Here is a 23,434-nt window from a genome sequence, read left to right on the forward strand (position 1 = left end):
AGCAGCGTGCTGCGAGTGTGTGTGTGTGTGTCTGTGTGTGTGTGTGTGTGTGTGTGTGCGGTCAGATCCTTGTGCAAATGCGCAGGGAGAAAGACCTCCCCGGTCTACACTGGCTCAGTGTTTTGGAGCCTAACCTGTGGGTCGATGCACCGCTGTGAAAAGCATGAAAAGTGGGATCCAGCAGTTCAGAGGACGAGTGAAAGGAAGGTGCGCACCAACGAGCTGAACCCTCAGGGTGAGCGCAGATATGAGGCTTTTTGTGGACTCATGCAAGACATTTTCGCTGTTTTCTTACTGCCAAATGAATGCCAGACTTTTGAATGTTTTTATGCATATTCTGATTTAGGTTTGTCGGTGTAACTTGTACTTTATAGCCCTTAGCTCTTCTACCAGGGGAATGTTCAGAATAATGTCATCCTCTGTGGCTTGTTTAAAAGTTGGGGCTGAGTGAATTCTTATTTCTTGACATTTAACAGAAAGCTGTTAATTCTCGTTTTCTTTTATTTCTCTCAAAGTTAATTCAAGGTATATTTAATTACCCAGACTCTGACATATTTTCTTCAGTTGCAGTTCTCTGTGCTCATTGGTTTTAATTAGTGTGTGCTCAGCTGGATTTCAGTCATAACTCATCAGGCATCCTCCCTTGATCCTATTTCCAGAGCTGTGAATTGTCTGTTGTGGCTGTTTTTATTTTTCACAGTTGTAAAGGAGGAGACAGCTTTAAAATCTTCTTGCAGTTCTAAATGAAATGTCTTGCCAAGTGCTTAAGGAGGCCGATGCAACAAAGTCCAAAACCAAGTTATGGCACTAAATTCAGAAATAGTAACAAAATATGTGCATATCACATAAATAAGTATGTATACCTATCTGTGTTCCTGACACACTGTCTGCCTGAAATGCTCTTTGTTAATGGTGCAAATGTTTACAACACAGGGGTCTTTATTTGACGGCCTGGGGCAGTCTATTAGATTTTAAAATGATCCGATCTAGGATAACTCAGTGCAGTGTCGCAGCTGAGTAATTATGATATTCAATGTGGGGCACTAATATACAAAAAGAACAGGGTTATTGGAATATGTGATATGATATTGTGGATAGATACACAAGCTTTGTGCTGTAGGCCTGTTGTCCGTTTTGTTTTGTTTTTTGTGTGAGATCAAAAAGGAGAATATTCTGCTTTTGTTGACATTTTCTGCTGGAGACATTGTGTAGCTGCTGATACAATCTGATACCTGAATGCAACACTCACTCACAACACACACAGTACTTATATGCAGTAGAACCATGCGAGTTCCCTTGTTTAAATTGACAAATCTGACTCCACATCAGTTTAATGTTGTAGAGGAGAAAGCCGTGAAGGGTCTTGAGGGGTTAGGAGGACAGAGCCACTCTTGTTTTTTTCTAATTGATGTGACTCAGCAGTCCAAATTCCCATCCATATGCCTTTTCCTGGAGCGATCTGCAGCCAACTCTGGTATGTTATGACGGCTTTACTGAAGTCATGAGGTCTCTCGGACTGAGAAAATGTATATTTGGATATCTCTGTATATTTGAATATCTTTGAGCTACAAAGGTTATCTGTATCTGATTCTAATCCCTACTCTTAAATCAGATTCTGGTTCTGAAAATAACATCAATAGGTGGAGCAGCAAGTTCAGCAGATGGTACATGCCACCTAAAGCCTAGCAGAGTGGTGGTGCTGGCCGTGTTTTTGGCCTGAGGCTGAAGAGGTCAGGCTACAGTGTGGTGAGAGGAACCAGGTATGTTTAATAACAGCTGGTTGTTTCTTTAAGGACTCTTTCCTAGGAAAATGTAAGGGAAACCCAACAGGATGTTTATTCATGGTCCCGTAGAGAAGAATACAATCTTTAGACTAAGGTTTACATTTACATCAAGATAAATGATCAAGCCCCTAAATATGAGTCAGCTCAGTAGAAAATGGTATACTGAATATGTACAATATACAGTATGTTAAAACAAGGAATGAAAAATACTTAAGATTATGTTTTCACCATGCTAGAGAGTAAAAGTATTTTGCTGTGTTGACAATTGACAGATGTTCACCCGCGATGAGAAAATATCCTCTTTTCTGCCTTGTGATGATGCATTTTTCAGCTAATCCAAAGCGTTGTCAAATTATTTGTTTACCTTAAGACATGGGAGAAGTTTCTCAACCCACAAAGGAGTAGTTCAGTTTATCTGAAAAATTCAAAAGCACAAAATGTGGGAAGACATGGTTTTCATTAGAGAGTGATGATGTTTAATATATACAATATATTAAAAACAAGGAGGGGAAAATATTTAAGATAACATCTTCATTGGGCTAGAAAATTATTTTGCAACATTGCCCATTGACAGATATGTAAAACACCCATGTTTTTATTTACACATAACACCAGTGAATTGGTTTGTATGAATGGGTCTTGTACTTTGAGACATGAGAATTTGTCCCAGTGCCCTTGTTCTGCCTGTCAGCCTGCACCACAGTGGACATGGGAATGTAGCACCTGTGTGTGAGTGCTGAGCTCCAGAGTTTAGTGTGTACAGAGCGAGGAGCTCTTGTCTTCAGGAAGATAAGACGACCTTGGTCGGACATCAAGGTCGTGATGTCCAGTGTTGCACCACTGTGTGATTTGGTTACAGCCAACTCCAGTGGGACCTTGAAATGTTACACAGCTTTAAAGGTCAGGTTCCTCACATTGAGTTACACTCCATCGGTATTCAAAGGGATTTTTCATCCATCACACACTATGAATAAGCTCTTCTTATAATTTGCATTAAATGTCCTGTTGCTGATTTGAACCACACAAGAAAGAGTGTTTGTCCATTCTAAGCTATTTTCTTCTCCTTAATACTTAAAATAAAGTCCCTTGATTATATGACCACAGCAGCCTTTGAAATAATGCAAGCCCTGAGTAAAAAAGTCATCCGTTTCCTTATGATGCCGTCATCTCTAAGCCTCGAAGATGTCACCTCTCTCTGTATCACATAGTCTTTCCATATCAGCTTGTACTTTGGAGACACAGTAATCACGGCGCCCGTGCTTTTCAACTGTGAATATTAACTGCTGAGCTCTCGATATGTGTCATTACTCTGGCCAGGTCTTACATCTGGTGCCCAGTTTTTGTTTTTTTTGGGGTTTTTTAAATTACTTGCTTGTCTCAGCAGTAAATCCATTAATAGAGTGACACTGGACTGAAATGTGAAAGATTTTCACATTAAACCTCATTCAGGGAACTCTTATCATACTGTAGCATGATATTGGAAAAGACTGTGAGAAATTTCTCATTTGGTCAATGACTTCACTTTGCAGGCAGTAAGTAGCTGTTAAATATTATGCTCTGAATATTGATGACAGCTACAGTCTCTCCATCTGGGCCTAATGTAAGGCCTGCTGCAGTGTTGACTATATTGGATTGATTTAGACTGTATGATAGACTGTATCATAGATGGCAGAGTAATCTGAAGGAGCTCTTTGTTTGTGTCTGGTGTTTGTTGAATTAAAGTCCCTGCTGTATGAGTCTGGCTGGTATGAGAAGGTTACGTGTCCAGTGAAGAGGGGGACAGGAAGTGTGCTGTCAGGGTCCATGATGGCGTCTCATTACATCAGGTGGACTGTGGATTTGGCCAAAAGGACAAAAGCACCCAGATCTTTCCTCTCTTATATTCATTTGAGCCTCCTCTACTCCTTTTGGGAATAACTGGCCTGTATGTCAGCTGTTATGGAAGAATATTGTCATGTAGATTATTTTAGATCATTAATTAGAGTAGTCCAACGTCTTTTTAGAGTACCAATACTATTCTATTCTATTACAAGTATTACAAGTCCTGCATTCAAAATATTTCTTAAGAAAAATCAAAGAAAGTATCATTAGCTAAATGTCCCTAAAGTATTAAAAGTAAAAGTACTCATTGTGCAGTAAAATGACCAATGCCAGTGCTATTTTATTGAGATGTGATTATTTAATCATATATTATATTAATTTATCATTAATACCTATGCATCAGTGTGTAAGCAGCCTTTTAATGTTGTAGCTGCTTGACGTTAAGCTAATTTAATAACTTTATATGCTGTTGGGTAGCTGAATCTATAACACTGCATCATATTTTATGAGTTAATTATAGGTTTTGTATGTACAGTCGGAGTCTGCACAGTAATCAGTAAGTGTAGGTGTCACATTATTGTAGTGAAGTGTAAAGTACAATATGTGCTTCTGAAATATATTGGAGTGGAAGTATAAAGTAATTCAAAACAGTAAAGTACCTGAAATATGCACTTAGATTAAATGTTCTTAGTTACGGTCTTTCATTGGTTCCTAAAGAGCTGATTATATAGACTATCTATAACTACACACTGTATTTGACCATTATTTATTCATATAGATCTCAGTACTTACATACACATAATGTATACTCATATACTATGACATATGCATAAAAAAGGGTTGGTAACAAGGTGATCAACCCCTGTATGAAGTAGTTCAAACCAACACAACAACAAAATCTGACCCAAATAATTCCACAGAGTTGATTAAACAACTCAGTGACACAGTAACTGTTCACTGTTCTATTGATGTACAGTAATTTAAATGCATAAAGACATCTCTGGGGTTCCTTTCAACCCACATTGAAGGTTTACATTGTGCCACTGTCTGAGCAGACTCCGTGTGTCTTGTCTTACTCCCCCTCTCCTTCCTCAAGCTGTCCGTAGGGCACCATGTGCAGCTCCTTGAGCCCCAAACAGCCCAGTGGCCCTGGCCTCACAGACATGCAGCAGTACCACCAGTGGCTGGCCAGTCGACACGAAGCCAGCCTGCTGCCCATGAAAGAGGACCTGGCCCTGTGGCTCACTAATATTCTTGGTAAGCAACACTCAAGCACACAAACTCAACACCCGTCTTATCATATATCTGAGGACAGGTCAGCATCAGGGTTATGTGGTGGTTTATGAGACATTTATTCTGGGTGTAGTCCAATTAGTAATATGTAGCAGCTAAAAAGGGTCTACGTCTTTTTCAAATGTTAACTTTAATCTGCTTTATTTGTTATAGTCATACACAGTCCATTGCATTTGGAGAAATTCACAAATTAGCATAACAATCAAATAGTTTTAGTTGATATTAGAATTCCTTATGGCAGCAAAATTTATAGTAAACTATTAATTTTGCTTGTGTTGTTGCTGATTTATTCAAATCAATGTCTCTGCAATTTTCCTTATCTTTAACAGCAATTGAACTGGTATTGCTGATGTAAACACCTCTGCAGGGGGCTTGAATCAATCTGAACCTCATTACAAACTATTCGAAAGCACCAGAACGTGTGAACCTGTTTCCATGTCCACACACTGTCCCATAGATTGGCCTTAATTGAATAATGGGGATTATTAACAGTTCTCGAATAATGCACAGCCAGTGGTGGAGAATAAGCAGCGGAGGGAGCATCAGCAGAAGCTTTGTGCAAGGTTGCTGTTGCATAATAAATCACCCTGTGGAGTGTATTTGTTCAGCAGTGTAGTCACAAAACAAATGCATGGAGCAGTCTGTGGATCTGATCTGAATTCAGTGACTCAAGTCTAATGCAAACCAACTCTTGGGCATGTATCAAGAAAGTTGTGTGACAGGTTAACACACAATAGACTTGGTGTGATTTCAGACTTATTTCCATGTCCCTCTAAAACAGTGGGTCTCAACCTGGGGGACAGGAATCCCACAAAGGGTCACAAGATGAGTCTAAGGAATCATGAGATGATTTCCAGGGTAGTAAACAAGAAAAAAAACAAGAAAAAAAACTCTGTTATACAAAATTACTTTTCTCTAGTCTTTGATTATTTTCTAGTTATATACTGTGCGTGGACCTTGTGATAAGAAGTTCTCGTCAAAATACTCTATATAAAGTTTATAATGAACCTTCAAGCTCAATATACTGTGTAGTTTTACCTCTTCAGGCACCTGATATGCGTCCATTGAAACAGTCTGTGAAGGAAAATCACTCTGTGATTGAACCACTTGAGACTCACAGGCATCCACCCTGTGATGGGGGTGACAGGTAGGCATTGCTTCGTATGAGGGGTTAACAACACAAAAATAATTGGGAAGCACTGCTCTAAAAGATGCTGATTGGCAGGTTTAACTGTGGCTCCACAGACCTACCAGTGTCAACACAAAAATGTTCTTGTTTTCAAAACACAAATTCTTAGAATTCCTCCAGCAGAGTAGGTTACAATGTAAGAATTAAGCGATTGTTCGCTGATTTTCCAAGAGGTAAACTGTTCGTTAAACAATATTTTTTCAGCATTTTAAGATTTGTTAATGACTGTGTAGACTATGTGAGGAGAGGCAGTCCACTACCTCATAATTAGAGGTTTTTCTCTAAAATTTGCTTTTTGAAGTCTGTATTGCTGCATTTAATGTGGTTTAAAATTGTTCACCCAACATCCTGGAGACTTTATACGGCCCAACAGACATTTGTCAAACTGACTCGAAGCCAGTTAAGTTCCTGAAACCGACTCCTGCCTATGTGAAAACAAGTTAAAGCCACTTCAGTATCTTCCCTGTTATCTCTGCCAGTCTGTGTGTTTGCACTGGAAACAGCTGAGCTAAAAACCTGCGGTCTGCTGTGGTGAGGGATCAAAGATATAAAAGCTGCGGAAGGACAAGCATCCACGTGTTACCAGTAAATACAAAGTATCGAACCAGTTTGTTGGTTTAAGCCATGTTCTGCATGCTCAGTACCTTTAATTTCTAAGGAAAAAGGCACAGATATGCTGAGCATATCTGGGTTTACAGTTTCGGGTGGGAGGAGTGGCGTGGTATATGGATGAGTCCAATGATTGAGTGGGAGGTGGATGCTTGGTTATACTGATGAGTCATATTGTTGTTAAGAAGGGGAGGATGGAGGAACTGAGCAATTTATAGGGCCGAGTATATGAGTTTAAATATTTCCCTGAGAGCCCTCTGGAATATATTTTCCTCAAACAGCGAGGACCGGGGGAGAGTATGAGCATATAAGACGGGAGCTCACTGAGTATTTCTCAAGATTTCAATCTCTCTTTTCTGGGCTCAATTACAACATTTGGAACTCATTAAACGTCGAACCCCCAGACCCCTCCTCCTATAAGAAACAGAAAAGGGATAAAAAAAAAAATCTCTCTCCAGTTTCTTTCCACAGACACCCCCCTGCCACCACCTCCTATTTCACAATGATCTAACTAAGAAAGAATGGTCCTCTGGAAGTCAGTCAACTGGACACCACATGTTGATCACCAATCTATCTCTGCATCTGTGCGGGATAATGAAGCATTACTGTGTACAAGCAGATGCTACCTTTTGCATACGGAGTTGTCATTGCCTCCCCATGGTGTTTTCCCAGAAAATCTCCCCCCAGATTCTCTCAAATCATGTTGTAAAATTTGAACGTTTGGCTTCTGCAGAGCTGCCTAAACCCAGCAGAGCCAGCCAAGCTCAATCAGCCAAGCGGTTTCTGAGAGTCAACAACATCGCTTCAGGTTCAGCTTCAACTGGGAATGGACTGGAGATTAGATTTTATTTCTTTATGCAGTATATATTTTTAAATGAGCACTTTTATGATAAATTTCTGGTGCTGGACTCTGCTTTCTTTATTTGTCCCCTGGTCAGGTCTGGAAATCACCGCTGAGAGCTTCATGGATCGCTTAGACAATGGCTTCCTGTTGTGCCAGCTGGCTGAGACACTACAGGAGAAGTTCAGGCAAAGTAATGGAGACCTGTCTGCCCTTGGCAACAGCAAGGTACAGAGAAACCAGAGGATTAGAGTAGTCTGGCATGATAACAGATATGCTGAAAACACTCATCTGGAAGCCAAATCTTGGGTGAAAGTGTTCCTAAACTAACTTTCAGCTTGATTTGACAGAAAATTGTTTCTGAGAGGAAAAACATCAGTCAAGCAGTATTGAAAGACTGGATCAGACTAAATGACAATCACTTTAGACACAGCTATTTTAACAACTGTCCTGCTTGATTATAAAAAATGTGAAATCCAGACATACTAAGTAATACAGGTTTTTGGAAGTGGAACTCAAATCCACATTTAAAATCGTTTTTGTATTGCCACATAAATTAACTCTTGATATCCTGTTTTTTTTGTGTAATTTATCAGGACTAGATGGCTTTAAAGGTAACAGTATTGAAGTTTTATTGACTATCACTGAGAAAGAAAACAGTCATACCCCAGGTTTCCCTCAACAATTTCAATAAGAACTATACTCGTCTCAAAGAAATGTCAAGATCATAACCTCTGGATGGTTAATATTTAACAGTGAAAACTGAAAAATTGTAAATAACGTTTGTCTTCCACCCTGTGTCTCACATCTTACTGGTTCTCGCTCAGCAGCGACCATGAATCCCTACTTTGCAAGGACCTCCACAATTTCAGAAAGCAGTGCACAAAGGTGGGATGGGGGATGGGGGCCGGCAGCCTTCAGCAGGGCAAAAAAGAAAAAATGAGGCTGGCAAGGACACATTAACTGATGGGGCCCCACATCCCCTGTGAGAATTGGCAGAACTATGAGAAATGTTGATTTCTTTTGAGCCTTGAGTGAGAATTTATTGAATTGAAAAGATTAAAGGATAACTTTGCGAGTGGTTATCTGTAATTTAACCCAAGCAATCAGTGCAAGTGTATATTTTACTGGGTCAGTGCTCAAGAAAACAAACAATAGGGTTTCAAATCCGTAGACTGTATCAGCTTCAGGACTACTGCAAGACATTTTTGAGGTCCATGGTATTACTGACCAATTAAAAGAATGAAATTAAAGCATTTTTACACATATTTCTACTTCTGTAAATGTTTCAACTCTACAGAAGCAACCTACTGGGAGTGTCTGCATTGATTAACTTTGTAGAACTTTTTTAGAGCTTGGTTTGTAGCCTTTGAGACTAAAATGTGGCTTTATTAGTTTAAAAAGAAATCGTAAACTCTGTTGATGAATATGATAAAATGCAACAGACATTCATGTCTGTTGCATTTTTTTCAATATCTGCAGTTACTATAGATACGATTCTTTTTACTTGAACATTGAGCTGACGTCTGGTGCTCACTGGGATTAGATGTTTGATTAGGTCATTTTTCTGTTCAGATAGAGCAAAAGAGGCAAAAGACTCTTTTGTTGGCTCTTTAGAGAGAGTTGTTGATGTTTGCACTGAGGCATTACAGCACTGATGACGGCGGGTCTCCTGATCTCAGTGTGAGTGTAGCAGCACAGATGTGAGGAAATACTTGAGGTCAATGACCGTGGGACGACTGAAATAGAGGAGCCTATTGATTGTGGAGGACATCAGAGAGCAGAGGAGTCCTGAGACAGATGGGCAACTTTGGCTTAAAATCAAACAATGCTACGTTATGATGTTTTGCAGTGAGTGTGATTTGTTGCTGTTTCTCCATGTTATAGCTCTATGCATCTCACATTAAGTACTTTCAGTTTAATGAGCTTTTGCAGATTAACAATGTTCTTCATGCCTGATACACAGTACCTCATCTTAAGACATGCTGTTGCTTGCATAAGTATCTGTTGCTTGATTGGCGTATGGGGGTCCTTTCTGGCTGAAGTTGTTTACAGTTACTTTTGACCACTTTAAAGAGACCTTCCATCTGAGTTCATGTCTCATTATAAGTTGATGTGGTGTGTGTGGTGTGGAACAGAGTGATTCCAGCATAGAGAAACAATAAATCACACTTTGTAGATGCTGTTTCTCGTGCATCTTTCCACATGTTAACATCAATTGATATCAGCTACATAGGAATGAAGATAATATCTCTTTCTTGACATATTACTGCCATGTGCCAAGTTGAATACAACCATTTCATTAACTGTTAAAATGCATTTCCCATAGTACTGAAATCTAAAGCATTATTTCGCTTATTTTGCTTTCAGGCAGAGCGATAGATGAGAAGATTGATACTACTCTCAAATCTGTCCATTAAATGTGAAGCTAAAGCAGGCTACAGAAAAGCTAGCCTAACTCTGTCCAATGGTTATAAATTCCATCTAATATTTCCAAAAATTTCAGACTATTCCTTTAAAGTGTGCACGTAAAGCTATGGAGGTAGAGGTGTTGAGAATATGCTGCAGGTGTACAAAAATAATACAGTTTATAATCTTCCTCAGTGAAAGAAAATTATGTGACTTTCAAGCAAAGTACTTCCTTATCCTTATTATTAGTTCCCATCCATTTCAACATAATGTCTTCCAAATGTTCCGTACCTTCTGTTCAATTATTAGAAATGTAAAGGTGCAGATAATTCAGCGAGCCACCCCAGAAATAATAACATGTCATTCTGGTTGTTAGATCAAACGGCACTGCCAATGTGGTGGAGATTATTTCTCCAGGAATGCAAAGTAATTCAACAACAGAAGGGATTCCAGAAAATGTCAAAAGGAGAGCCTGGAAAGAAAAGGAAAATACCCACAAAAGCCTGCATGTTTCCAGCATGAGCTCATTGCACCTTTCTCATAGCACAGACGCACATATCCTGTATAAAACCACAGGAAGGCGCATAAATCTCTCCAAACAGACCGTGTGGGGGCTGAAACCCATAAGCATGTCATTTGATCCCCAATCATAGAAGGCCTGGTAAAGTAGCCCCGCTTTTCGAAGTTGCCATCTCCCATATTGATCTGTGTGAAAAAAGGTCCTGATCTGAAACCAGAGCCTGAGCAGATGGAGAAGAAGTTGGTGTAAATAAAGAGTGTGTGGCTCTATGTTTTGATGGAAACTCTGGGGGTTGGGATGGACAAGTCGCCCTGGTGGACCTTTGTTTTCTGTTTGTCAAACACAAGGTAAAAGCTCATGTTCAGCTCAAAGTCCAAGTACTACTCATCAGTGAAAGTTAGGGGATACTCTCCATCTTGGGTTCATTTACTTACCTCTATGTCTTTAGCAGAGCATTCCATATCGGAGGATACCATGTCGGCAGAGCGCTCCCTCCGGCTCTTTCTTTGCCCGGGACAACACAGCTAACTTCCTGGCCTGGTGTCGTGAGGTTGGAGTTGGAGAAACATGTCTGTTTGAGTCAGAGGATTTAGGTGAGTCTGTTTTTTTCTGCCATAAACATCAGAACGCTAGAAAATCAGAAGGTAGGACAAACAGGATCCATAAACAGACTTCAGTTCTCATAGGGATACAACACTGACGGCCTTTGGCTTTTACTGGCACTGCCAGGGCATTGGACTCAGATTTCTATCTCCTGTGAATGGCCTGATTGTGCAGGTAGAGTATCACACAGGTTGTACCGCTTCCCTGTCCTCCCCTCTGTGGCTCAGGGGACTCACATCCCCAGGCTCTGCTTCAACTCCTTTGACATCCACACAAAGCTCACAAGGGCAGCAGTCTGCTGGGAGCACTGTGGTGGGAGCAGCGCTACCTGACGATAAGGACATGTGGATCTCGAATACTGTGCTTATGCACAAAATGTCTGGAGTAAAACAAAGGGAGCAGTGACAGAAGGGTGAGAGTTAGTGGGAAAGTAGGCCAACACTGTGCAAATGTTTTCCTCAGCTCATAGGGGTTTTTTGCTTTCTACCTCATTCGTGCACTCCTCTATATCTCTCTAAGTTACTGCAAGGATGTCTTGCACGTTAAGTCACTGAAATATGTTTATATGACTGGACTGACAATCTTGTACAGTATGCGACCCTGTCTGTAAAAGAAATACCTAGAATATTCATACATTCTCGTAATTTCTGACTAATGGCTGGTCGACCATCGCTAAGCAATTTAAACTATGCAAACCATTTCTGAGGGCCAAGTTACACACACGGTGAGTTCTCAACACTGCTCCTTCAAATGCAGTAGACACGTAATTTTGATATAAAATGTTGTGAAAAAAACAACAGTGACGAAGGCCAGTCACTGTCTATAGGCAGCCGCAGAGCGAGGACAGCAGCAACAGTAAAAGCTGACATCTGTCTTCTTTCTTTCTTTCTCTCTATTCTCTCTTCTCTCTTCCTTCCTTCCTTTCTCTGGATGGATTTATCAGTTCAGCAGTAGATCAAACAACACCAGGTTTGCTATCATACAGTGGATATTCTGTCTATAATGCATGGTGTGGTGTGTCACATATCATACATCTTGTATCCGCTCTCACTGTCTGCTCATATAGTCAGTGAGGTTCAAATAGACACCTCAGGCCTGTGTATATATCCCAATTTTGGACAGTACTTATTTTCATTTGATTTCGGATGAACAGGATTGCAGAGGAGATAAACATTTGAATGCATGAAGTTGATGAGCTTGTTTTTTCCACATCTTACCATTGTCTTGTCCATCACACAGCCACTCATTGTCATTCATTGCCATGTCACAGTTACCACACAGTCTCTATTTACTTTAATTACCCAATGCTGAAACTTTATCTCTTCCCATAGTTCTTCACAAGCAGCCAAGGGAAGTGTGCCTCTGTCTTTTAGAGTTGGGACGGATAGCATCACGGTACAGTCTGGCTATTTCATATTTTCTCTTTATTTATTACAGTTTAGCTCTGACTTTTTTCCCATATACTTCTTGGGATTATTTTGGAAATCTTTCCTCGATTCTACACTTGATTCTACAGGTACAATGTGGAGCCTCCTGGCCTTATAAAACTGGAGAAAGAGATTGAACAAGAGGAGAAAGCGCCTCTACCTCCTCCATCACCTGTATCTCCGGCTCAACCCCTCCTTCCATCTCCTGCTTCATCTCCTTCCCCATCTCCTTCCCCATCTCCTTCCCCATCCCCGACCCCTCCCAAAGTGACTTCAAGCAAGAAAAGTACAGGGAAGCTGCTGGATGATGCTGTAAGCCAGCGTAGATCGCCTCTGCTTACGTTTCTACTTTTAATATCAGGGGGGAAACATCTGTGAAAAGTTTACCTTTGTGTGTGTGTTACAGGTGAGACATATCGCTGATGATCCCCCCTGCAGCTGTCCAAATAAATTCTGTGTAGAGAGACAGTCGCAGGGCCGATACCGTGTTGGGGAGAAGATGCTCTTTATCCGGGTGAGTATATTATAACATCACCCTCTAACGTGACTTCATGTTTAGATGTATTCAGGATCAGCTGTTAGCAAATGAATTGGTTTTTGCACAGTGGTGGGAAAGTATTCAAATCCTTTATGTAATAAAACTTAAAAATACCACAATGAAAAAATGTTGACTTTGACGTAAAAGACCTGGTTTGAAGGTTTTTCACAGGGAAGAGAATAAAACTATTAAAAGTATAATGTACTTGCAATTCAAATGTAAAAGGATTCATTCTGAACAATGGTCCTTGTCCAAGTGTTATAGTATTGATTAATGCATAAACAGTTTTTTATATTTAGAGTGTTTATGGTTAATTAGTCTGTGTACTTTATTGTTTGTTTGTTTTTGTATTTGTACAAAATCAAATAGAAAATAAAATATAAAATGTCTGATAAAAAATTATAAAAGGTTAAAACACAAGGGAATCCATACAATTACAAACGGTTTGCTAATTAACTGGTAACAGCAAATGCAGCATAAATGTAGTCAAATAAAAGGACAGTGTATGACCCCCAAAAAGATAGGCTAATATAGCTAATGCATAGCTAATGGATGGATGGATGGATCTTTGAAATGTTCTGAACTGAAATTATAAAGTCTAACAAAATGGAAATAATCAAAAAAGTGCCCGTATCTGTTAACTGAACTGTATGATAAAATGTACTTCTACTATGAATCTATTCTGTAAAACAAGTCATGGAATGGAGTGAAAATATGTCTACTCTACTTACTGCAATTGTTTTACAGAATTCGTAGATTTTAGAGTGGAACATAAGGACAAAACGGTAGGAAAAAATCTGAAGTTTGACTTTATATTTTCGCTAATCTGATTTCATCCATTCCATTACTTTTCACATCAGTGTAGGGCTGCAACAATGAGGTCTCTCAGTGCAGTGCAAACTCCTCTCCATTCACACAGCATATGGCAGTATGTTGATACTTTGGGCTGGCTTTGGGATGAAAGTCATCCATTGTGTCTGGAGAGCACCGCCTTTGCTGTGAGGTCTCATTTACTGGTAATGGTATTCCGACAATGTCCATCTTCAGCCAAACATAATGTGGCCCACTGGCTATAAAAGGAAAATAAAAGCCACTCATTTCCATATGATCCGATGACCAAGTCATTACTTGGAAAATATTTTACTAAGCTATTTCGCCCAACACGGGCTGTTGCATTAATTACATCTTATAATCACATTGAATCTATCGGCCCAGGAAGTGTTACTCCACTCTGGAGTGGAGGGACAGAAAGGGTATTGGAGAGAGATAAATGGAGGCTAACAAAGATTAGAGAAGTAGCACCGATCCCCTTGGGATCTTGGTTACTTGGCAACCCACAACCAGGATTCACACCTCCAAGAATGTGATTCATGCCGACGGTATGTTTAGGATGTGCAGACGTGCAAAAGAGAGTTTACTCTTGGATGTCCTCTGCTGTCGGCAATTTATATTGCAACTACTAATGTTACATCTCAACCAAATCAAATCTCAATCATTGTAAGGTTTGGATGATAAAGCAATTTTGAAATATTAGTGAGGACAATAAGCCTCTAATATGTAAGATGAAAGTATTTCCTGGTAGAATAACATGATAAACTGCATTAATCTGAATATTTATCATTATTTATGCCTTTTCAATATCTGAATGCTTCAGTCTTCATTGGGTTGCCGGGCAACCAAGGACAAATGGTGAGAAACTCACGGTGCTGGTCCACTGCAGTCTGTTGTACAGTGTGTAGGCTACACTATCTTAAATGTCAAGTCAGTGTTATTGTTACAGAGCATGACCACAAATTGGCTTCAAAGGACTTTAGACCCTCATTTAAGACAAGGAGAAACCCTAACACAACCCTAAACTCTCCTCAAAAAAACCCGAACAAAAAGGGAAGAAACCTCAGGAGGAGCAACAGAGGAAGGGTTCCTCTTCAAGACATGCAATAGATGTCATTTACTATGAATTAACAATAGTAAAATTACACAAAAATTACAGGTGTATTACCACGTGTTTCCATTTCCATGTGCACTAGTCACAGTTACAGTACGTTAAACCTCTATTCCTCTGTCTCTTAGTCAGCACTTTTCATGAAGGTTCTTGAATTGAAATTCCTCTGTTGGTTAACGCCCCCCCAAAAAAGCTGTTGTTTTCACTGAAAAGGTATGACTACACTAAGGCCAGTCACTGTCTGCAGGCAGCCTCAGAGCGAGGACTACAGTGGCATGCAGCCCATATTCTAAGACTCGACTTCACAGTTCTCTGACCTTCGCAGCTCCTGGAATAAATGAGGTGGTTGTAGCGTCAAAAAGGGGGCAGAGTAACGTCGCAGTGTTTTTGAGAGGTGCCCCACAGCTCAGCCCTGGGCCTCTGCCCTTCTCTGGGTTGCTGAGGAGAGACTCGGCTCCAGCAAGGGACTCGTCCCAGAGCAGCGTGATTGAAACCGCTCTGCATCACACTGGTCCATTAAATCAACTTTCAAAAAGCCCGAAGGCCTGGTGCTGGTGATTGGAAGCACTGCCCCGCCACTGCCCTCTAGATTGATTCTTTTAAGAGGCTTATAAATGCTGCATGTTATGGTGCTGGAGGGCAGGAAGCCTCATATCTGACCAGACTGAGGTGACAATCTCACGAGGTAGTTTAGCCTTTTTATCAGATGATTTAATTTGGTATTTGTCTGAATCATTCTCCTATTCATTGTGTTTTTAAAGACAAATACAGCATCCTAGAGGCCTTAATAATAACGTGTTTATTTACTCTGCTTCTGAGAAAGGCGCTTGGTAAACAAGCTTGTTTTAGTAGAGGTGTAATGATGTGTTAATGAGGTAGGGGGTGATGGGAGTCCGAAGTGAAGCAGACATGTTTTATGTGCACGCCCTCCGGGGAATGCATGGGTCTGAACATCCAATATACCAGAGCCTTTTATTTCTTCTGCTCTTTATTATAATAGCTGATGTTGCCATGGTAGCCAACCTTGAGAATGTGCCCTGATCCGGCATGTGGCATCATTTTGAAGAATATTTAACAGTGAAAAAAAAAAATACTGCACATAATTCCTTGGTTTAGCAGAGCATTCAGTTTTTAGGTTTGGTCTATTTTAGTGATGAGATGGCCATTGGTTGAATGTTTTTTAGCCAATGCTAGTGGTTTACCTGTATGGATAGCAGTGTCTGTCTGTCTACCACTTTGGTCCAGACTGAAATATCTCAACAACTACTGGTTGGACTATCATAAAATTCTGCCAAGACATTCATGGTCCCCAGATGAACCCTAAGAACTTTGATGATGACTGACTTTTCCTCTAGCGCCAAAAGCAGGCTGACATTTTTGTTTCTCAGTCAAGCGCCTTGACAGCTATTTGATGGATTGATATTGCATTTGGTACAAACAGTCATGTCCCTTTCAGGATGAACTAGAATAAAGTGTTAATCCCTTAACATTTCCTCTTAAGCAATGATCAGGTCTAGCCTCAGATGTAATTGTGTGTAGTGCTAATAAGTAAATGCTAGCATGCTAACATGCTGAACTGAGATGGTGAAAATGGTAAACATCATACCTGCTTAGCATTCCCAGCTTAGTCTTGTTTATTATGTAATGCCATAAATCAAACGGTGAGATGTCTCTATCAGTCTTGTGTTTGTCAGTAGCCTGCTCAACAAGGCATTAGGCTGGCGGGAGATGGAGAAAGCTTTCCTCCAGGGACACCCACCAGTCCGAGGCTTCCACATCAATCAAAAAGCTCTGACATCAAAGCCACAACTAACTGTTCATTCAACCTCAACCCAAAGCCTCAATCAGGGGAATGACATTAGTCCATTAGTACAAGAGAGGGCTCAGCAACAGCCATGTAAAGCTCTCCTTTTAACACTCACAGACATCAGAAGCGACACCGTAATCCTATTTTCTCCCTGCAGATGCTGCACAACAAGCACGTGATGGTGCGTGTTGGCGGAGGCTGGGAGACCTTTGAGAGCTACCTGCTAAAACACGACCCATGCCGCATGCTCCAAATCTCCCGGGTGGAGGGCAAGACGTCCCCCGTCAGCAGCAAGGCCCTCAACATCAAGGACCTCACCCCTGACAGCTACCTGGTGGTGGCAGCGCACTACCGCAGCAAAAAGTGAAGTCATGAGGCTGAAAAGTGCCATTAATAAAAGGACACAGAGGATGACTTCTTTCTGTTGTTATCTCCGTACTTAATGGACAAGGCTATCTAACATATGCCTGTTTTTATAAATATTGTGGCTACAGACACAGCAGCATTCATGGAAAGCTCCCTTGTGTAATAGTAATACTTGGTTTTGTTTTTTTCGAGAATTCAGTCAGATGTATGTTTGTGATCAGATGAAGCCTGGAATCACACAAGTAGGCCCTTAACATTGAATTTTATGTAGTTAACTGGCTACAAGTGAAGCTGTACGTTTTTGTTGAGAGTTGTTTTTTTCAGTCACTAATTGTATTTTAAGCGATTTACAGTATCACTTATAGTAGGTGGGCATTTTCAGTTCTTAGAGCACGTGCTCCTTTAATGCAGTCATCCAGGCCGACGGTACCTGTCTGCATTTGCATATGTTAAAAACAGAACTTTTCTGAATGAAGTTAAGTAAGTGGTGGAGGTCTGAGGACCTTCGGGAAGCCTGTGTTCCTTGGAATCCTTGTGTGTGTGCAATGGCAGACATTTGTCATTTGGCTGATGCCTTACGGTACATTAAATACATGGGTGGTTCTAGTGGACACCAAACTCAAGCCTCAAATTTAACTTTCTTCTAATGTCTTCTTATGGCATTAGAAGTGGACCCTTACAATCCAAAGTAATGAAATTAACCAAATATTTACATAATAGTCCATTGTATAGTATTCTTATAAAAACTACCACATCTCTCCTAGAGACCAAACATTGGTCATAAAACATAATGTTTTTTTTCTTTATTATGTATTTCTTACTAGGCTACCACAGTGACGCAATGCTTAGATTGTTCACATATTGAATAACTATTCTATGCAATGCATTTTTATGCTATTATCGTTTTTAATAATTATTCATTATTAGGATAGCTCGTTTTATATAATTTGTATTGCAAGAACATGGACAATCACCTCTACAAGATGTAGTATGTAGTTAAATAGAACCTCCCTGATAATAATCCAGATTTACTCATTTGAGGTTCTGCAGTTCTTTGATTTGTTATATGCTACTGACCTCTAGAGGCAGTGCAGTCATTGAAATCTGAGGAGTAATCTGTTTCCTAGGTTTAGATTCATGCAATTAAGACACATAAATAACAACATTATTATTAAATGTGTTAATTTCTACAACTTCCTTGAAAAATGAATGTGGGCCTTATGAGAACAGTGGCTATGCAGTGTAACCCACAGGCTTGTATGTGCGGTAAATACGTCCAGTTTGTTTTTAGATGTAAAATTCCAATAAATTCTCAAAACTTGAATTTTCAAAACTTGAAATATCTTTGACTTTTCATATTCAAAGCATTTCTGGGTCAGCTGTTTATCTTGCTTTTATCACAAATAAAGCTAAAAACAAACCAAAAACGACACAAAAAGCAGGATGTATGACTTTCAAGTGTTTAGTGTGCTCAGGTCCTGTTTTATACACTTAACCTGAAACCAGTGAAGGCTCACATAATATACAACTAAGTGTAAATATGTATTAGCATGCATAAATCTCAACTACAGTATGTTGCAAATTTTTTATCAATCATTTAAACCAAATCAAAATCTTATCCTAACTTGGTTCATCTTTCTATTTGACTGTAATTCCACACACAAAATCCACACAAGAGTAGCAGAAATGTGATTTATTGTAGCAAATAACATTGGCTTTCCTGTTCTACAAAACGATGAGAGCACCGGAAGCGTGTAAGGATCAAGTGAAGGCTCTGAGAAATGCAATCAATTAAGCTAGTCAAAGTAAAGATTTCACAACAGACACACTTCACTTATTCTCTCCTTCATTTTCTTCACTTCTCCATTGTAGTCGACATGAATCTCTCTCAACATAGAATGTAAGCAAGCCTATTTGCCGTTTACCAAATATTGACAAACCGTGTGCAAATAGACGTCTATAAAAAGCTTCTGTTAGTCATATGGCAATTCATAAACACATTTCATATCTCATTTAATTTAAGCAGGCAACACATCAGTGTTTTGCATACATTATGATTCAATACAACAAACTGAAATTGTGCAGAGAAGAACCAAAAATGGCTCTATTAAAGGAACAATAGCAAAGGCCAGTGCAAAGTGCAATAGGTCATGTGCACAAGATCATTAAAGGTGTAATCACTAATGAGAATGTGTGATGTTTTATGTTATTTAGGTATATTCAGAAGTTGCTACACGTTGTCAGCTATGTAGTTTGCGCTTCCTGCTGGAATCACCAAATTAGCGACTAAACAACTTTGCGCCGAGTATAAACTTGGTTGTCAAACATTTACATATTCTCAGCACAATGTCAAAGACTGATTTTTCACCAAAACACCAACGCCATGCATTGCCTTCCTCATCAGTGAGGAAATCCTATGTGAGATGCGCACTGCAGCAGTCACAAAAATACCCCAGAGACAGGCAAAGCGAATTACAAGTTCATTAAATACCAACAAGTTACAGCACTGTTCGCACTAGCCTTTGTGTTGCCAATAAATGGAGCCCTGAACATGGTGAAATGAGAGATAACTGGATGATTGTTACTGTACACTAATACTACAATATGCACACTTACATTTCTTTGTAAACATAAACTGTGTTCAACTTGTGAAATGTGTCATTTGCATAATGGATTTTTGGAGAAGTCATAAAAAAGTAATGTGGCCATTAACGGATATACAGTGAATATTGATCCTCGACTAAGTAAATCAACAAGAAAAGTGCAGTGATGAAGCTTATGTTATAGGTGTGCAGAGGACAGCTCATCTTAATATGACAACAGTCTCCAGAGATACAACTTGACTTAATAATTATATTCTTTAGTGATAATGCAAGTAACTGTAAGACTCTGTCTAATAAACTGTCACGTAAAACTCATACAATAGTAATTGTATTTGCTTGCACATTACTGTGTATCATCCTTGACTTGTCCAAAGGTCCAAACTGGCTTGTGTAACTTGGCAACAAGGGGGCTAGTCCTGCCGTTCTGTCTGAAATCACTTCAGATTGTTTTGCATGAAGCTTCACAACTGTGGCTGTTAAACTCATTACATCATAAAATAGGTACCAAAAAAAAAAAAAAATGTTGAAAAATGGACAGCAGTTCAGACATCTTTCAAGTCATCTTGCAGCAATACTTCATGTTGTTTTGGACTTCAGAGTCAAGACTTCAGGTTTTACCATCAGGGTTTTCATCCCACCTGCCACTACAGGAAAAACAAATGGGACAAGATATTACAACAATGTTAAGCTTCAAGAAATAGAGCTTGCATATATATATATATATATAACTAAAATATCTATCATCCTACGAAACTGATAATTTCTGAAATTTTCAGTTAGCATAATACTTTAATATAGCTTAAATGTGATCTTTTACTTGGTTTAAGGTACAGTACAGTTTAAGATACCAGTAATAATTTCCAATAATTTTACATTCAAGTATGTTCTAGGCATCAGCAGTAATCACTAGAATACAGTCACACTGTCAATAAAAGGTATTCGCTCAGAACAATCGTAAAATTATAAATGTAAGTCACCGAGCTCTAATGAGAAGAAATTCTCAGTCAAATTAAAAAAGAACTGACAAAGAGAATGTCAATTTCTTTTGACTGATATCATCAGATATAAAATCTGTGCTGCTTATTTGAGTTGTGAAAGTTGGTTCAGTATCTCTGCCCTCACAGATATTCATTTGCACCACAAATGACCTTTATGATACTCCTGTTGTTCAGAAATCACACAGCTTGAGGATAAATACAAAACTAACCTTCAACCCGCCGCCACCAGACACAGAGGTGTTCATCGCCTCTTTCTCAGTCTCTTCCTGTTTTTTCCTTTTCCTCTCGACAGCTTCTGGATTTTTAACACCCCTGTATGCTGTCTGAAAAACAGAGTGGACTATGACCAAGCACTTAAAGGCAATGATTCATTAAAAATGTGCTTATATCTTGTTTACATGTTAGAATTCTATACAAGCAGTCTTTAAAACATGCACGTGTTTAAAAAACATTTTTTAATAAAATGTATTGCCACAACATTTTGCAGAAAGCACAAGGCATGTTCAGTCACAACTAGCAAAAGGGCAGTCAACTGCCAAATAAGGCAATTCAGCTCAAGCTACTTTCAATAGTGCACTACTGCTAACTTGACTGTGGATTAGGGCTGGGGGCTTTCACCTGTGGTAGTAGGGGTGTGATTTGATAGGGTGCCGATCTAAAGATGAAAACAGTGACTAAGAGCAGAAAGATGTGGTAGTTAAAATAGTAGCCAAACCCAAAAAAGATTCACCAGGATTCATTCTGGTCCATGTCTACTTACCTTGATAAAACTTTAGCATGGCTCTTACGGGTTTGCAAGTGGCTTTTCTGTACAATAAAAAATTACTCACCTTACTGTCAAGTGCATCTACCTTAAATTGGGTGTATGTATTTCATATAAGGCTATATAACGTTATACGACAGTCAGTTTCCAGATTACTGGGTACATCTAGTTAAAACTAATGCAGTCTGAAACAACGACCCCGCAATAAATCCTATCCCTGTAACGGTTATAATGTTTGGTCGTTGATGAATCTTTTTCAGAGAAGTGTTGGGCTTTTCTGTAATGTGTTTGGCTGTTGAACTGTACTGTGTGTGGCTGGGAGTTGCTTCTAAGGAAGGTGGACGAAATGTTAGAAACACCTGTCAGTCCAACAGACCCAAGCTCATCAACATTATAAACTACAGCCTACAATAAATCCAGCCTTCATCATGGCAGGATTTATTGCCGTCGTATTAGAAAACATTAGTTTTAGCTGTATGTCTACGACAAATAGACGAACAGACGAAACCACTTGTAACTGACCTCTTTTTGTCTCTTCTCAGCGGCCTCAGCTAATTGTTGTCTCCTCGTCTCCTGTTAAAAAAACACAGAAAGATTATGCTAACACTGTAAACAGACTGTCGTCGTTAACCACGTTGGGCCTGGAGTGTATTTGGCATGCCAGCGTTTACAGAGGCTAAACACAGTCAACGCCTACTAAACATTACCAAGTAGGGCCTATTGTTGTCTTACTGATCTTTAATCAGATCCACGTAGGTTAAAAGAATGTGCGTCGTTTTATATTCAATACTGGGATACAAGTGAGACATTATGTTCTGTCTAGTGACACAACTGGTAATAAAAGCTGCAGTAAATTAACTCACAGGATCTGGAGTGATAACGACGTCGTCCGCTGCTCCGCCAAGGCAAGGTAAGCACATCCCCATACTTGTTGTTGTTCCAGGCAGCAAAAAGGCAACGTGGAAAATTAGTTATCAGTGTCTCGGTTAAGCCTAAATAGCTACCTGACTAGGTGGTGAGCCCGTTTGAAACTGCTGGGCTGATAGTTAAGGCAACGGTAGCAACAGCCTCTACTCCCAGTGGCTGCTGTTGGGGCGTCTGGCATTACATTACCGTGAGCTAACGATAGCTTCCGTTAGCTACGGCACCGTTAGCATTCTAGCTAGCAGCTAACTAGCGCTAAACTACAAGCCCAGCCTCTGCTGCAAGCTGCCTAATAAACAGTTTCTCTTCACACCTCTTGTTTAATCGCCTCGGCATTTGGAAAATTTGGTCTGAAAGTCAGAGGCGTAAGCCAAATATCTTTCCCTCTGAGTTTGTTTTGGCCAGAGATCAACTGGTTGACAAATGTGCCGGGGTATGTTCAACAGCGTGAAATTTATAAAACGCAGTGGACGATTTGTGCTAGCGTGCCCTAGGCATAAGTAACCAAAACTGTCATGTCAGCACTCAAAACCCTACGAAGCTACTACTGTTTTTCATAGTTCATAAATCGTAGGTAGTAGTGTAACTAACTTCATTCAATTCATTCAATTTGTTCATTGTACTTATAGTCAGTGTAAGGTGATTTTGAACATAGCTCAGTGTGACGGGGATGGATACGACACTTCTGCTAGCTGGACCAACAGCGCCGCCATGTGGCGAGGGACAAATCCAGCATAATAGTCACCATGGTAACGACAATACTAATACACCCGTGACTACTGCACCTTAAAGGTTAGATTCCTTTTTTTTTGGGGGGGGGGGGGGGTCACTCTGTTGTATTTTCCCTGAATTTCTCTCCTCACAGCCCCACTTTGTGGTACTAAAGAGGCATTTAGAAGTCCTCACCCACACCAGACTGGTTCCCCTCAAAATTTTTTGTGAGAGATTTATTGGATGTAAATGGTTTGTTTTTTTACAAAGTAATGATGTTTTTACT

General features: G+C 39.8%; 2 protein-coding genes across 5 annotated transcripts; one reads left to right on the plus strand and one right to left on the minus strand.

Annotated features, from left to right (window-relative positions):
* LOC120793570 (growth arrest-specific protein 2) lies at positions 1-19,038 on the plus strand. Of its 3 annotated transcripts, XM_040133780.1 has the most exons (9): positions 1-235; positions 1,641-1,760; positions 4,702-4,862; positions 7,635-7,765; positions 10,915-11,059; positions 12,401-12,464; positions 12,586-12,808; positions 12,903-13,010; positions 16,941-19,038. In XM_040133780.1, the coding sequence occupies exons 3-9, from the start codon at positions 4,718-4,720 to the stop codon at positions 17,148-17,150; spliced, it is 1,026 nt and encodes a 341-aa protein (XP_039989714.1). In that variant the 5' UTR covers positions 1-235; positions 1,641-1,760; positions 4,702-4,717; the 3' UTR covers positions 17,151-19,038. The 3 variants fall into 3 exon arrangements, with proteins under 3 accessions (XP_039989714.1, XP_039989715.1, XP_039989712.1); XM_040133781.1 differs by lacking the exon at positions 1,641-1,760 and having other exon boundaries at positions 3-235; positions 10,918-11,059; XM_040133778.1 differs by lacking the exon at positions 1,641-1,760 and having other exon boundaries at positions 50-235.
* Positions 19,039-19,141: 103 nt separating this feature from the next.
* LOC120793587 (small VCP interacting protein) lies at positions 19,142-23,065 on the minus strand. 2 transcript variants are annotated; one of them, XM_040133802.1, is made up of 4 exons: positions 22,377-23,053; positions 22,036-22,086; positions 20,960-21,073; positions 19,142-20,396 (listed from the first exon to the last, which is right to left on the minus strand). In XM_040133802.1, exons 1-4 carry the CDS (start codon positions 22,437-22,439, stop codon positions 20,382-20,384), a joined length of 243 nt encoding a protein of 80 aa, XP_039989736.1. In that variant the 5' UTR covers positions 22,440-23,053; the 3' UTR covers positions 19,142-20,381. The 2 variants fall into 2 exon arrangements, with proteins under 2 accessions (XP_039989736.1, XP_039989738.1); XM_040133804.1 differs by lacking the exon at positions 19,142-20,396 and adding an exon at positions 21,511-21,557 and having other exon boundaries at positions 20,967-21,073; positions 22,377-23,065.
* Between the last annotated feature and the right edge of the window lie 369 nt (positions 23,066-23,434).

The sequence above is a fragment of the Xiphias gladius genome, chromosome 8 (assembly GCF_016859285.1).
Source record: "Xiphias gladius isolate SHS-SW01 ecotype Sanya breed wild chromosome 8, ASM1685928v1, whole genome shotgun sequence".
NCBI lineage: Eukaryota > Metazoa > Chordata > Actinopteri > Istiophoriformes > Xiphiidae > Xiphias > Xiphias gladius.